Genomic DNA, 16675 nt, shown 5'->3' with positions numbered 1-16675 from the left:
GACCCGCCCTCAATCTGGGTGGGCACCATCTAATCAGCTGCCGGCTTGGCTAGAATATATAAGTGGGCAGAAAAATGTGAAAACAGAGACTGGCTTAGCCTCCCAGCCCACATCTTTTCTCCCGTGCTGGATGCTTCCTGTCCTCAAACATTGGACTCCCAAGTTCTTCAGTTTTGGAACTTGGACTGGCTCTCCTTGCTTCTCAGCCTGCAGATGGCCTATTGTGGGACCTTGTGATCATGTGAGTTAATACTTAATAAACTCTTCTTTATATATATATTTAATATTTACATATTATATATAAATATATCTTATATATTATATATATAAATATATCTTATATATTATATATATAAATATATCTTATATATTATATATATAAATATATCTTATATATTATATATATAAATATATCTTATATATTATATATAAATATATCTTATATATTATATATATAAATATATCTTATATATTATATATAAATATATCTTATATATTATATATAAATATATCTTATATATTATATATATAAATATATCTTATATATTATATATATAAATATATCTTATATATTATATATAAATATATCTTATATATTTTATATATATCTTATATATTATATATATCTTATATATTATATATAAATATATCTTATATATTATATATAAATATATTTAATATTTATATTTAATAAACTCATATATATATATTCCATTAGTTCTGTCCCTCTAGAGAACCCTAATACAAATGTTTTTTCTTCTTTGCTTTCCATTCAATCTTGAAAATAATGACAGTTCAGAGTAAGATAAAATAGTTACCTGTTCCAGCCCCACAAATTTAAAGTGATTTGACCTAATCCTAAAATAATGTTCTTCTTCTGTCCCAGCCTTAGGAAATTAACAGTATCAGCTATGAATATACTAATGTACTGACCAAGCATCTTCAGTGTGATGTCTAGTCCATTTGATAATTATGGTTTATTATAAATTACTTTATTTGTATGCATGTTTTATTTCTCAGTCTTTTAATAATATTACCAGCAGCATTTATCAAGTGCCTTCTGAGTTTGTTTAGATTGCGAGCCTCTCTGAGGTCCTGGCTTCTCTCTGAGGGACGGGAGTTGCTCAGGACCTGCAGCGCTGGGGTCCAGACCCTGGCAGTTGCCAATGTGCTGCCACACCCATGGCCGGGCTGGGCAGCCTCGAAGCTGCCTCAGGCAGCTCCTGCCACATCCACAAACCCAAGCGGGAGCACAGCCCGGGACAGGAAACACAGGGCACGTCCAGATGCTGCTGCTTCACAGACACCAAGGGCATGGTTTGTGGAAAAGGCCTAGTTTTAGGAAGGTCTTTTCCCTCTGATCGTCCAGGAACTCCAGATTAAATATAACAGAAAACCTTTATACTACAGTTGTCAGTTCTTGTTCCATTTGTGCTTTCTTGAGGATTACACGTGCATCTCCCTGAAATTGTTTAATCTCTTGGGACCAAGAGACACTGACTCATCTTGTTGTTGTTATTACTAATAGGTGTAATTTACATACATACATATGTACATTTACATAATTTACACAGTAAAAAAACTCTTCATCCCCCTCACCACATTTCTTAGTCTTATTTCTCTTGTGATCTGAGTTTGCTGTCATTCTCTTGGCCTCAGTTCTTCCTACCACATCTGCTCTGAGAGGAAACACTATGTGACTGTTTAAAATCTGTTCTTTTTTTATGATCCCAAGAAGAAAGAGAAAAAAACAAAGATCTGTAGGAAGAAAAAAGGGTGAGGACAGAACTTCTGCAGAAATAAATATTGTTACAATAACACAAATTGTAAACTTTAGGATAGGTACTGACCGTGTAGTTGATCTTTATTGAACCAGTTGGTTTGAAATACTTAGAATGCTGTCAGCTTTAAGGTTTTACAGTGGAAATTCTTTCCTTAAATTGGCTTTTGGACATGGATCACAGGTAGAGTGAACCAATTCCAGAAAATGTGATCTACATTCACATTTGTCAGTATTTTCTTTTTCTATGACATGCATAATTATCATATCACAGGCATCAGTGACTTGCTGCCTCTACCTGGGATTCTCCTTACCTGGGAAAGTTGTAACCTCAAGGCCTGTGATGTCCTAAAGTGGACTGTCATTAGCTTGGTGGAGGTACTTGAAGAGCAAGCAGACACTGGAGGGTGGGGAAACCAAGCATCCGGAGGCACTCATCTGGCTCCGTTGTTTTACCCGACACTGAAGTGGCTCTCCCAAGCCCCTGTCCTCCTGCGTTCCATCTTGTGGTGCCTATAGCCTGCAAGATGCCATATGCTTCCTGTTCCCAACCACCCAGGTCTGCCCGTGATCATCCCACTTCGAACTTTGAATCCTTCTTATATGTTGTTCTTTAAAGTCTTACTGATTATTCCCTGTGGTCTTTTTTTTTTTTTCCACTAGCCCTTCTGTTGTCTTAAGTTATGGCTGTGTCTTGGCTAATTACATAGTAACTTCCTCATCATTTTTCATCTCCACTGTCTTGTCCTCTAATGGTCTTGAACACCGTGAGAGTGTTGAATGAAGACCCTTTCGTAGACAGTGGCCAGCATTGTTTCTGTGTCTGTGCATGTGGTTGTGACTTAGCTTTTGGGCACATGATAATCATCAGGAACTGAGTTGTATGTCTCTTCAGTGTCCTCTGTATATCATGTTGATTACAGTTCTCAGTTGTAATATCTAATACCTAAGATTTAAGATTTAATATCTCCTTAGCCCGAGTCCCTTGTGAGTTCCAAATGCTGCTCTGAGCTGATAACCAGTCACGTCCTAGACACCCTGGCCTGGAAACTAGGACATCTGCCTCAGGCCTGTTACGGCCAAGGCTGCTAACACTGAGAAACAGTCTTAGCTTGTTACAGCGTTGACATATAGGGTTAGAAAGGCAAATATTTAAATTCATTTTAAATCCTTTCATTTGAAATTTTAGTAGGTCATTTTGGTATACTGATAGACTGAGTTCGGAAAAGGGCTGGCGGCATTAAACTAGAATATTTTAAGTACTTCTGATGCCTTTGTACTGCTTTCTTTTTTGTAATCAAACCCATTAATAGACTTAAAACTCAAGGAAGAAAAAATAATACTTGTAATTTTAAATAAGCATTCAATTATAAGTAAAAAGCATTTTTGTATTCGTTACCATAGTTACCAGGCAGCTTTCCTATAGTTCTAGAAAAAAATGGGCTCCATCATTCAGAGTAATTCTGAAAGGTGCCTTTGGGGGAAAGGGAGAGGAAGGGGCGGTACAGGAGAGGTCCTGGCCGTCCCAGAAGCAGGAGACATAACTGGAAGAGCTTTGTTGACACTGAGTTTTACAGAATCTCCCACTAAATAGTAACTGCATTTCTGAGGGGAATTCTCTTTTAGCCGTGACATAATATAAGCCAACTTAACAGAGTATTGGAATTGTATTCAAACTTTAGAAGTCGACGCTATAGTTTACATGGGGTACTGCTATATTTGTTCAGGGTTTTAAAACTTTATTTAAATCAAGCAAAAGTTAGACACTTCCTGTATTTGCAAATACCAACTATATCTCAAAGGAATGAAATCAGGCAAATAAAGATGAGGCCAAAATTTAAAATCTAAGGAAGCTGAAAGTGGCAGTTTCTGTACTGGAAGAGAGTGCATCTATCTCTGTATTTGTGCTTTTGGTCTTAATGGTTTTTAAGCCTTATGTAGAGTTTTGATAATATTTCATGGTTTTAGGCCTAGGCAGGGATTAGATTTTATCTCAGATTTTGCTAAGAGTATTTCTTCTGGAGACTAGCAGGCTGCTAGTAAGAATTGATAGAATTGGCTCTGTGTCACTGGGAGAACTGGAGTTGAAGGGTTACAGGAGATGAGTCCTGGAGAACGGGAGGCAGGGACAAGGGTGCCAGGAAGCTCAGGGGATGAAAGGGAAATGGAGAGTCCAGTGAGAGAAGGCTGGCGAGGTGTAGAGAGTGGTCAGACACATGCCTGACAGTTGGGACCACTTCTCTATACAAATCAGGAGGAGGCGAGGTAGGCAGGATAGTTCAGAGTTTGTGGGAAGGAACCTGACATCTGAAGTCAGTGGAGTGTGTCTTGGGCTGCTGCCTGCACTCCGCCATTCATAGATCAGGTCTTCTTTTTCCTTCCCCAGAACTGCCCTGAGCTGAAACCACCTTTCTTCTCTCCCTATAGCAGTACATCTACCCCACCTACACCCTGCATCCACTCCACAGCCCCTCGTCTTCTTCAGTCCCTCTTTGCCTGATGACCACAGACCTCTCCAAGCTGGGCACTGTTCTATGGTGCGTTTTGTTAAAGTCTAAGGGAAGTCCTGTAGGAAGAGGTAGTTGTTACTAAACTTGAGGAAACATGAAACAACATATAGCACACAATTCAAAAAACTTACTAAAATTTATTAAGAGCATTTGACATCTTAGTTAAGTCACTGTTCATAACTACTGTTCCACCATAGAATCTTCACAAGAACAGCCTGCTGGACTTCACAAGAAGGCTGATGGATGTTGGGGGTGGGCATTTGGGGTGTGGAAAGGCCGCTTGGCACATTCTCAGCATGCGCCAGCCCACACCGCCCCTTACCACCAAAGCCTTCTATTTCCCATTCCATCCAGTAGGAGCAGCTGTAGCTGACCTGAAACCTTCGGGGACAGGCTCATTGATTGTTTAAATAGGGAGGTGCAAGCTCTCAGGGGTCCGGGGCCTTGATGACACAGCTCAGGCACCACAGGCACCTCCCACAAGCGCATCAGGCTGTGTGAGGCTGAGCACAGCTTATTTTCACTTTCTTGTCCATAAAGTCTCACATCATATTCAGTTGTTTTCCTTCTACCCTAAAAGAAACACAACCAGAAAAGCCAGTCTCCCATTTTCATCTGTTTAAGGAATTATGTAGCCACAAGGATCTTTAGAAGCAAGTCCTCTTAGGAGAAAATGACAACCTCTATGGGATTTCAACAATGGAGTTCCTTTTGAAAAGCAGTGGTGCAGCCCACACCTCCTAAATTGCCATACTTTCTTCGCCTTTTGTTGAGTCTGTATGAGATCCTCATTAACAAGTTTAACAATTCCTGGAGACTGAGGCTTTTGTCAATTATGACGAGACTTCCCATTTCCTAGACCATGGTCTCCGTTAGCATTTTTGTGCGTGTAGTTACTGTTTTGAATCCATTTCCCTCTGTCTTTAAATGTTTTTCCTTTGGTATTTGAATTTGTCCTTGTGAATCACCATGAGTCCATTTTTGGAACAAATCAGGGTATAAATCTCTTATCAGATATGCCTGAAAAGTTTTATCTTCTGACAATTAAAGAATCTCCACAGCTGGCAGTAGCTTAAACACTATCAAACAGTGACATTTTTTGATGGTTTCCATTTTCAATTTCAGTCCTGCCTATGCCTTTCGGGGCATTTAAAATTGCTACTAGAAAGTTCTGTGGCTTTTCAGACTACACTCATGAATTCAGTCCAGCTGATTAATCAGTGTCTACCGAAAATAAGTGGTGTCTCTATCTGGGAAGTTTAGCACTGAGTGGTCCCTGGGGGCCTGCCATCTCTCTGTGTCTTGAAGCTGCTGCTGCAGCTTATTTTTTTCCTCATTCAAAAACTAAAATATTCTAATGCCATCTATTATCTGCTGACTGACTTTAATGATTTGGATTGATTTTTAAGCCATTGTGAAACTGTGTTTTAAAATTAAGTGACCATCAAGCACAGGTCTGGTGGATGTCATTAGAGAACAGGTGCAGCCAGCTGATTTCTCCATGTCATTTGCAAATCCAGAATGTACCATCTTCCATGCCTAGAGATGAAACCGAAGTACGTGGAAAGGTCTGTTTATGAAAACAGGCTGTTGACAGCCCATCCTCCTGTTTTACAAGGATGAGTTGATTGATCACACTATGCCACATATCATGCCACAGAATGATAATATGTTTGCTTACAACGAAGGTGGACGTGGGCGTGGTGCACTTCACTCCCTTGATACAGCCCAAGATAGAGCAGCCATTCAAGCTGGTGGAAAAAGTGGTTCAGAATGTATTTCAGTTCCGAAGGAAATACTGCCATCGAGGGCTCAGGTAAGAATGCCTTTTCTTCTCTTCAGTTGCAGTCTTTATAAAATCCTCAGGCACTTTTTAAGAGTGAGAACCTTGTTTGCTCTATTCTTAAAGCTCTGAGTATTACACTTAGTTCAGTCCTGTGACGGACAAGACTTCACTGCCAATGAGGAGAGAGCAAAGACTTGCTAGACCTCAGGTGGCCTCTCTCAGGGTGGCTTAAACATAAGCACAGCCTGGAATTGGTGACTGCACAGCTCACAATGGCTCTGTACCAGGGAGCTCGTGGTTCCCCAGTGAGGACTCAAGACAGATAATAATGGTGGGTTTTTTAAATGCTTGCTTTCTACCGAGTTGCCCTATCTCTTCTTTAAGGACACACTTGAGAACTAGGAAGCAAATATGACTTCTGAGCAGCCAAAATCATATCACGAAGTCCTCACGTAAGCACGTTTCCATCTCACAGAAAGCTGCTGCTGCCAAGAGGCTCTCAGGAATCACTGGGAAAACCTGACAGGGCCTCGTGGTCTAGAGGTCGCCCACCTCGATGGGCTCTGAAGGACCACAGCCTTGTTGCAGATCCAGAAAGAGCCAAGAAGCTGTTCAGTTAAGCCCAGTGATAGTCTGCTTAAGAAGGCAGGAAAGTGTATTTGTAAAAGATTTCCATCTACGATAATCCATCCATAGTGCGCTGTTTAAAGGGGCTCGGCGTGAGAGGCACATATTTCTCATTTTCTAAAACCTCCTCACATGGCTTCATTGTAATTCTCTCTTTCACAAGGTCCGAAGTGTCCCTTTAGCATATGAAATGACAGCAGATTATTTTAGGGGCCAGCTGGGCATCAGCTCCTAAGAGTGCTGCAGTCCACAAAGCCCATTGCTGAGGATGCCAGATGGCAGAAGCTAGAGCCTCAGCCTGCCACTTGTTGCCTCTAATTAAGCCAGAATTCCCACCTTACCAGATAGTTCCTGCTCTCTAGCAGAGACTTAAGGTGCAGAGCTGGTGACAGAGATGCCACTGGCCAACCATTTTGGCTGCAGCCCCCAGCTACTGTGCACTGCTGGTGAGTGAAACAGAAGCTGGATTTCGGCTCACACTTACCCCTCACGCAGAGCAGGACCCACACAGCTGTACCTGATAGCCCTGATTCATGGGGGAGGGGGGAGCACAAAACTATGTCCTTTTATGTGCTTTTGGAAATCCTGGAATTGGTCTGAGCCTAGAGCTGGCACTAGCATTTCCAAGGCAACCCCCCAGCTAAGTGAAGGGCCCTATTCATTTCAGATACACCATCCTCAGGACAGACATGGACCAGATACTGTGCCACCCAGGGTAACAGGTCAAAGGACTTTGACTTGTTGGTGTTCTTCAGATATTAGAAACTGCCATCAGGCCCTCTTTGCCATGAAACTGAACTCAAAGATCTGTCACCTCACCCTGAAAGTGTGGGGGACATGCAATTCCTTGTTGAAAGGACCATCAGCCTATAAGCAACATGCTATCTATCTCCCCTGGCCATGACACCTTCCAAGCCCCTTGGGATGAGCTCTGTAAGAGCCCTGAGACTTGAAGAAAAATGCAATCCAGGCCTAACTCCGGAGCATTTCAAGCAGTTCTGCTATTCATTTTAAAACAATGGTTCAATTTGGATAGATGAAATTTAAAATACATCCTCTACTTCAAATCAGTTTTAAAGATGCTTGAAAAATAACAAGAGGAATAATTATATTTTCCTGTCAATCAGCTATTTTCAAACTTTTAGCAAAAAAAAGTAACTCTTTTAGCGTGAAGAGTTTTAAAGGCTGATACATTCAAATTCTAGAGAATCAAAACTGATGATTTGTCACATAAGAAATAATACAACAACTTTCACATCGAAACATGAGGCACATCAAGCTTATGTTTCTACAAGAATGCAGCTGAGCAGATGTTACTTTAAACTTACTTACCTTTAAAAAGTACATGTACTGAGTTAGCTTTGGAGAATGCTTTCCCCTTGTGTGCTTGCCTCACGCCTCAGGTTAGAGCTGCCTCAGTGGCGGGCCGTGCCTCTTATCTGGTGCTATATAATCCAAGAGGCTCCTGCCACTCTCTCCAGCTGTCAGTAGCCAGCAACTGTGTTGTTTTCAAATGAGGGTTAAAAAGTGTCATGATTTGCAGAATTTAAGTAAAATTCTGATTTTTCTGTCTTCCCCTCAGAATGTTATTCCCTGAAGCGCAGCGCTTGGAAAGCACGGGCAGGCTGTTAGAGTTGGCAGACATAGACCCTACTCTTCGGCCCCGCCAGCTCTCCATCTCACACTTTAAGAGCCTCTGTGATGTATACAGAAAAATGTGTGATGAAGACCCACAACTCTTTGCATATAATTTCAGAGAAGAACTCAAGCGAAGAAAAAGCAAAAATGAAGAAAAAGAAGAGGATGACGCAGAGAATTACAGACTCTAGCTGCTGCCTGGGGGCGAGCAGCCTACCAGATGTCGATTTGCACTACGTGGAGCTTCTTATATAGGTACTCTTTTGTCTTTCTTTACAGAATGACGATACAAATGCCAATGACCAGATGTGACTTACTTATTTTCCTTTTACTATACAGCTTGGCAGAGAAAATAAATATCATCAAATAAGATACAGTACAAGCTTTCTTTTACTATATACTGTATAGATATGACATGTTTAGTATAAACAGCATCTATTACAATCTTACAAAAATGAAGTATCTGCACATTTTGCCCCTAAACCACATTAAAATAACTTAAATATGCTTTAAATAAAGCAAAAACTAACAGCTGAAAGAAAATGCCCAGAGGATTTTAAAAAATGGCCCTTTGATTGAAAACTATTAATCACAACTTCCCCAGCCTTACTTTTTCCACATAACTTAAAATAATTATTAGAATGTAATTTTAAGGATCCTAAATCATTTGATACCTGCTCAAAGTGGATATAAACTAAGTAATTTACAGATTCTGACCAGTTTCATCTAGGTTTCTGATCCACAATAAATTAAAATAACTTAAATCTTTACAACCATTATGTGGGAAAATGTATACTGCACAAAACCCAGGAATGAACAGTTTTTTGTTTTTTGTTTTTTTTTTGCAATTTCCACTTTACCACCAGTTTAAAAGTAAAATGAGGAATTTAACCCATATCTGGATTGAATCATACTATGATTTTCCGTGGCTCTCTGTTTCATAAAAACACTCCTCACTGACAACAGATGTTAAACTCTGGACACTGAATTCTCGCTCTAGAACAGAATTTAGGTCGATGGTGGCATTTTCAGACTGACTGTCAAGGGACTGGTGACGGATCTGCGCCTTGAGCAAAGTTCCTCTGTCCCTCTTGGTGCTGTTGGCTTTTCGTTTAATGGGGCAGAAGTGCCCCCGGACCAGTTTGGGCTGCTCTCCTCCTTTCTGACCCTCACCCGACTCCGGGCCAGGCTGCTGCTCAGCCTCGGGGTGAACGTCTGGGTCCTCGGAAATCCTCAGTCTCTGGAACTGAATTTCGATGTCTTTAGTAGGGCTGCCCTGCTTCACAGTCTGACGGTGGTCATCATCTTCATCGCTCAGGATGTCACTCTCTTTGATGAGATTGTCAGCAAAATCTGCCAAGCCGGGGTGTGGGTATTTCCCGGGAGAAGTGCTCTTGGAGTCCTGCCTGCCCTCAGCCGTGGGGCAGCCGCTGCTCTGGGTGCCGCTGCTCAAGCTGCCCTCGTCAGAGTCCAGCAAGGTTCCCTTGCCAGTCTCACCGGTCCACTCGTTGCTGGAGGAATTCTTCAGGACTTTTAAAGACCTGGATGAAGCTACAGTGAGAAAAACACATTTCGCTGTGATACAGAAACAGGTTACACAATGTGTAATGTTTGCCTCAAAGCTTGTGTAAGATTTAACATTAAGATTTTATTTTATGATATGACTTCAGTTAGCAACTATCCTGGTAATTAGGCAAAAATGTAGCTACTGAAAACATGGACATTTTTGACTTAGGTTTACAGTTGTTAGGCAATTCAGCATTTTTAGATTACCAGAGCTCAATTATGTAGATAGAACTAGACACTAGAAACTACTACATGGGCTAAGATTCTTATTTTGCCAATGAGTAAGTTGAAAAGTTAATTGGTAATAAATCTAGGCTCCTTTCTTTCACTAAGGTGCTTTGTAATTTGATCATGAAGATCACACCATATTCCTATGCATCTTCTCACCTTGTGGATTTCCCTTGCTGCTCAATTAAAAGTAGAAAATGCCCCTCCCCCCCCCCCTTTTTTTTTTTTTTAGACAGTGTCTTGCTCTGCCACCCAGGCTGGAGTGCAGTGAGTGGTGTGATCTCTGCTCACTGCAACCTCCGCCTCCTGGGCTCAAGTGATCCTCCCATCTCAGCCTCCTGAGTAGCTGGGACTATAGGTGCGCATGATCACGCCCGGCTAATTTTTATATTTTTTTGTAGAGATGGGGTTTTGCCATGTTGCCCAGGTTGGTCTCAAACTCCTGTTCTCAAGAGCTCAAGGGATCCACCTGCCTTGGCCTCCCAAAGTGCTGGGATTACAGGCATGAGCCACCATGCCCAGCCTAGAAAATGCTCTTTATCTCTCATATGAGAACTGTCTCTGCTGGAATTTCAAACCAACTTTCTGAAATTTTATGTTATAGGTGTGTGTGTGTGTGTGTAGTTCTGTTCTCTTGGATTGAAAGAAGGAAGGGAGTTCTCAGTTTTGGTGTTTCTACAAGTAATAACAGCATGTTATTTTGATGGCCAGTTTATTTTGACAATGGAGAAAATAGTAAATATGTGGTAGATCTGAAGAGGTCACACTGATTTGACATGAAAAAGCGAAGTTTTACATTTTCTAAGCCTAAAAACAAGAAAGATAATAACAAAATAGTTAATGTAGAAATAAGGTTCTGAAAACTTAAGCTGAAATTTTAGAAACAAGCAGAAAGAACAACGTGATTTGAAATGCTTACTTGGTGCCTTATCGATTAAGAACGAGTATAAGAGGCCCCTTAACTTAGATGGCATTACATCCCAATCAACCCATTGTTAAGTTGATAATATGGAAAGTTGAGAATGCATTTAATGTACCTACTAACCACTGCGGCTTAGCCTAGCCTGCCTTCAGTGTGCTCAGAACACTTACATTAGCCTATGGTTGGGCAGAACACAAGGCCTGTTTTATAATTAAGTGTTGAGTATCTCATGAAATGTATTGAATGCTGCACTAGAAGCAAAAAAACAGAATGGTTGTCTGGGTACTTGAAGTACGATTTCTACTGAATGTGTGTCACTTTCACACCACGGTAAATTGAAAAATTGTAGGTTGAACCATCAGAAGGTGGAGACCCTCTGTGTAAGGTTCTTGATCTTCATTCAGCATTGACCTTCAGGATGCCTGGCACTGTTCTGAGCACTGGGAATACAGCAGTGAGGAAAACAAAGTCCCTGGACCCATGCACATCTTAGTGGAAGAAACAAAATCGTACATTTGGACTATGTCAGTGGGTAGGAAGACAAGGGACTGGGGGTTGGGGGTGGCTGTATTTTACAGTAGAATGTCTGGGAGCAAGAGGCATGTTTAGGTTTCTTAAAAGGAGATAAAGGTACCTCGATGACTTACAAAGTGAAAAGTCACAGCTATGTTACAAGAGCATATATCCTTTTCAGAAGCTCATAATATTTTGTTGAATAAACACAAGGCTAGCAAAATTCTCACCTAATTTGGCCGAAACAGGAACTCGGTTCTTAAGAGGTACCAGGCGATCCTTACACGTTTTCTCCAGTGGTAATTCACACTTTATGTGACGCCTGAAGTTTTCCCTCAGAATAGAACGAATCACCTTAACAATGTTGGTTTTGCTTTCACTGTCACTGGGTGGGGGGGGAGAGAAAACAGCAGAAGTGTCCACAGTGTTCATCGTGCTTCCATTCCACGCCCGCCTGTGTTCCTGTGCCTTGCACCTGCTGGACCAGGCTGCCAGCCAGCCACCCAACAGCAGTGCCATGTGGCCTCCCGTACAGAAGGAGGTGAGAATTGATCACTCTTAAGATTTTGATATTTATTTAATCAACATAGTCTCCTACTAGCGGCCTCAGTTGCCTTTTTCGGAGGATGGGGAGTATGACCCTGATGTCATCAAAATTCAGGAGGGCACTAAATATAAATTCCCTTAAGAGACATAATTCTATGTTATTTCTGTTGGTTTTAATCTTTGGAAGTCAGTCATACCTGCAACACAACTGAAAGATGGTTTCTGGCCGTCCTTCTATTTCTGACTTCGTATGGATCAGTTCCCATATGGAATTATTTTCTGTCCCTATGTAAAAGGAAATGGAAACAAGAGTCTACAACTTTGCCCAAAATGCTGTGGTTAAGAACACTTGTAAAGTTTAAATCTCATCAGTTAAGAAAGTCTAATATTCCCAGTCCTGGCTCATTTTCTTCTGTGGCTTGTTCTATGTATGATTTTCACAGTTACAAGAACTGAAATGCCTTTTGGTTACTTTTTACATTTCCTGCTGCAGATTTTCCTCCATCTGAACTGCCTTCACCCTCTCTCTGGAGCCCCTCTCTGGGGAAAAGGAGATTCAGTGGATCCTATTCTTCAACCTCCTTTGCAGTTTTGCCCTTTCCTTGGAAGGAACAGGAGCTGGGGTACTTGAGGTAAAAGAGGCCTGCCCCAAATGTGGTCATTTTCTCGAAAACATAAGCACTTCTGACAAAAGTTAAACAGAAGCCCAGCAGGTCACTGCATGACTCAGCCTGCTGGCCTCTTCTGTCACCAGATACCTGTCACCAAAACAAGGTTACTCTGGAAGGATCTCTGAACATTTTCCAGAGTCAAAGATTTTTTTCTTTTTATATCACCTACAGTACTACCTAACCTTAAGGAATTTTCTGCTGTATTCTAAATTTGTAAAAACATAAATTTGTGGATCTTTGTTTTTCTAACACATTTTAGGGTATCAAGGCAGAAAGGAAAATGTTGAAAACTATTGATAGGGAAAATAAGGAAACAATGAAAGGCATTTGGCAAAGAAAAAGCTATCCACCAGCATTTAGTTTCTCCCAGAAGTCTGCTAAGGAACATCAAAACAACCTCTCTTGTCCTCATTTTCCTTGTCTATAAAATAAAAGGCACCAAAAATTATCCCCAAGGTCCTTTCTTAATTTACATTCCACAGTTAAGTCTACTAAAATGCTTTTTCTGGCATCGTACTGCACGAAACAGTTACCTGCTGGATTCCCCAGTCTGACTTGAAGCGCGGAGATGGGGATCAACCAGCGGAATTTAAATGGGTCCAAGTCAGTAGAGTTGTGTGCAGGCCGGGAATTCGAGGGCTGTAACATGAAGGCCCACCAAGAAAAGTGTTAGGGAAGCTGTCACTGAGGGAGGATGTGTGCACAGTGAATAGAAGTTTATGTTCTCCCTGTGGGCGAGTCTCCGAGCAGCCATGTGGGTGTTCAGGGCACAGAAGTCAATCAGCTACGCACCCAGTTCTCAAAGACCTCACATGCTAGGGAAGGTGCGGAGGCGGAGTTGTGGTTCAGAAGCAGTTACAGGTCTCAAAGCAAGAACAGCAGCCAAGGCTTCCACGCCCTGATGCTGCCTCTGAATGGTAAACCAATGGCATATGGTATCCACAGCTAGGCTTTGTTTTTTTCTGAGTGAAGGTAAAGGCATTTGAAAATAAACCAAAGTTTCACAGACTATGTTTATGGAACAAACATGGGCCATTTTCAGGGATATAAAAGTCGATGTTCTATGTAGGCCCCCATATGAGTATTTATCTACTTTATTTACTTATTTATGTATTTATTGACAGGGTCTCACTCTGTCGCACAGACTGGAATGCAGTGGCATGATCAAGGCTCACTGCAGCTTCCACCTCTTGGGCTCAATTGATCCTCCTGCCTCAGCCTCCCGAGTAGCTGGGACTACAGGCACGTGCTACCACACCCAGTTACTTGTATTTTTGGTAGAGGCAGGGTTTCACCATGTTGGCCAGGCTGGTCTCAAATTCCTGGGCTCAAGCCTCAGCCTCCCAAAGTGCTGAGATTACAGGCATGAGCCACCGTGCCCAGCTGTACATCTTCTTTTAAAACAGACATCTTTCATGGGGAGACTCAGAAACGCTCTCAGTATGTGATGGGGTTAGTTACCCTCAGAGTAAGCAGTATCAGTCAGCCCAGCCTTGGTGCTCAGTGGGCTTTTCAGTTCAACGTTAATAGGAAGATACAGCTATGAAAAGGTAGCTTAAATTAAAATGAATTTTTGCCTTACCAATTTCTTTTTCAGTTTGCAGTTTTCTTTATAAACCAGTATGACGGCTCTCTTAAAAACTAAAGAAAGGAAAAGAGAAAGAAAGTCTTTATTTTATGCAAACTCTTCCAAGGTTAAACTAGAGCTGAATGTCTTAACAGTAACGCTCTTCAAACGTATGAGTCTCTAAGACCTCACTCTGCCAACATGAGTGAATAAATGGTACTTCCCTTTCGCTCATATTTGAACTATGCAGAAGCACCTGCTTATTTAAAAGCTACTATTAGAAGTTGATCTTGGCTTTTTTAAACTCTTTGTTTTATTGAAAGCTGAGGACACTGTGTTCATCTCAGTGACAATATACTGTCACTTGTTCTCCCAACTCTCAGAATTAAAACATTTGAAATACAGCAGACTATTAAGATAGCAGGTTTCTGGCCAGGCACGGTGGCTAATGCCTGTAATCCCAGCACTCTGGGAGGCTGAGGCAGGTGGATCACCTGAGGTCAGGAGTTCGAGACCAGTCTGGCCAGCATGGTGAAACCCCATCTCTACTAAAAATACAAAAATCAGCCGGGCCTGGTGGCGAGCACCTGTAATCCCAGCTACTCAGGAGGCTTAGGCAGGGGAATCGCTTGAACCTGGGAGGTGGAGGTTGCAGTGAGCAGAGATCACACCATTGCACTCCAGCCTGGGCAACAAGAGCAAAACCTCGTCTCAAAAAAAGAAAAAGAAAAAGATAGCAGGTTTCAAAATAGCCTCAGGGATCTGTTCCTGTAACACTTGGCCTGAGCCAAGCAGCAGAAGGGAGAACAAGATAATGAGGATGCAGAGCAATGCCGGAGTTTCAAATAGTTGGGGGCTGGCCCTGTTAAGTCCCCAACCATTATAGCAATTCTGACTCCTGGAGCTCAGGAGTGAGCTGGACTGGTGCGGCTAGTGAAGTTCTTCCGTAATCCCAGCCTCTGTTCAGTCTGCATTCTTCTGAATGGAATACTAACCAAATACTGTGAGCTCAAGGTCCTTTCTAGCTTTTCCTAGAGACAGAAATGGATTCAACCAGGAAACCGTAGAGTGCATCAGAAGCTCTCCCATCGAAAGTTCTGTTACCTAGATTGTGAAAACAGGAGGTAAGGAAGATACGGAAATCCCAGGCTAGATGATCTCTTGTTAGATAGTGATGTACACACAGTCATTGCTAAAATGCAAGCACAGCTGGTTTAATTTTTATGATACCTGTAAACATGGGGCCTTAAACAGTGGAGCTTTTGAAAATATGAGTTAAGCACCCAAGTGTCTGATGAATAACATAAAGGTGAAGGCATTTTGCTCCAATGCACGCACATGTAGGTGAGACATGCCTTGTGACCAACTCAATTTCCATAAGATGAACTCTACCAGTGTTCGTGGTTCTTCCAGAGTGCCTTTTGTAAGCTTTCGCCTGGGATCTAGTACATCCATCACCTCTGAGCTCCATTCGGGCTGCTGATAAAAGAGCACCAGCATTGAAACTGGCCAGAGTGAAGGACTGATCTCCAGCTCTTTCCTGTTCCTGCCATTTTCTCCCTAAACTATGCTACTTCCTGCATGCTGGCTTTAGAAGCACAAGATTCTAAATTAAGCAATCAGATAAAAAGGAAAAATACAGAAAATGTCAAATCCTGCTTGGACTAGTTTTATAAGTAAGCAGGTAACCACCAATATTTGATGTTAAAAAAAAAAAAAAAAGGCAAAATCAAAAAGGAAAAGCCCCAGACTCCACATGCCAGTTCCCATGTCCTTTCTCCACCCCACCCTCTGCCAGCTCTCACCCTCCATGGATGTTCCAGACAATGTGAACATAAGGTTATATTTTAAACCAGTGTAATGAATTTTATGATATGTCTATATGTAAATTGTGTAGTTCATTAGACACATTGTTATCAAGAAAAATCTTAGGCATTTTCTCCTCCAGGAAAGTCCTGACAGGGCAGCCTATCTAGAAGGTCACCTACAGACCCCACACCACATGCACTAGGCTCCCAGGGTGCAGATGCCTCACGGACCTCCTTCTCTGTTCCGCTCTGCTCAGCTACTAGCTGGTCAAACACGGTCCCATAATCCTCATAGATCTTCTGCATCTCATTGATGTGGCTCGCTACTTTCTCCATTGCCTTTAGTGCTTCTGCAAGATATGAAATCATATTTATTTCATAACTGTTATTTGTTTTAGATTCTATCCAACAGTAATAATGAATGGAGTCAAGATTCAACTCAGGATTCCAGACCAGTACCCACTAGCAGGAGCATTACATTCAGAATAAGTCACAACAGCCCTCTGTAGCCCA

General features: G+C 41.7%; 2 protein-coding genes across 11 annotated transcripts in view; one reads left to right on the top strand and one right to left on the bottom strand.

The window, feature by feature from the left end:
• TFB1M (transcription factor B1, mitochondrial) overlaps window positions 1-8713 on the top strand; it is a 56422-nt gene extending 47709 nt beyond the window's left edge. Inside the window, exons 6-7 of one of the 2 annotated variants that reach the window (XM_008975009.6) lie at window positions 5979-6106; window positions 8286-8713. In XM_008975009.6, the coding sequence (XP_008973257.2) occupies window positions 5979-6106; window positions 8286-8532 (375 nt within the window). In that variant the 3' untranslated portion in view covers window positions 8533-8713. The remainder of the gene's footprint in view (window positions 1-5978; window positions 6107-8285) is intronic. The other variant, XM_034963125.3, reaches the window with a different exon arrangement.
• The window catches only part of TIAM2 (TIAM Rac1 associated GEF 2), a 264916-nt gene continuing 256891 nt past the window's right edge, over window positions 8651-16675 (bottom strand). For all 9 annotated transcript variants that reach the window (XM_008974986.4, XM_055114256.2, XM_063605529.1 and 6 more), the window contains 7 exons: window positions 16394-16512; window positions 15350-15458; window positions 14370-14428; window positions 13321-13426; window positions 12314-12401; window positions 11801-11955; window positions 8651-9892 (listed from right to left, as the gene is read on the bottom strand). In XM_008974986.4, coding sequence (XP_008973234.4) covers window positions 9255-9892; window positions 11801-11955; window positions 12314-12401; window positions 13321-13426; window positions 14370-14428; window positions 15350-15458; window positions 16394-16512 — 1274 coding nt within the window. In that variant the 3' untranslated portion in view covers window positions 8651-9254. The remainder of the gene's footprint in view (window positions 9893-11800; window positions 11956-12313; window positions 12402-13320; window positions 13427-14369; window positions 14429-15349; window positions 15459-16393; window positions 16513-16675) is intronic.

This window comes from Pan paniscus, chromosome 5 (assembly GCF_029289425.2).
Source record: "Pan paniscus chromosome 5, NHGRI_mPanPan1-v2.0_pri, whole genome shotgun sequence".
In the NCBI taxonomy this organism is placed as follows: Eukaryota; Metazoa; Chordata; class Mammalia; order Primates; family Hominidae; genus Pan; species Pan paniscus.
Note: the sequence above shows the minus strand (reverse complement) of the source record. Positions and strands in the feature narration are given on the sequence as shown.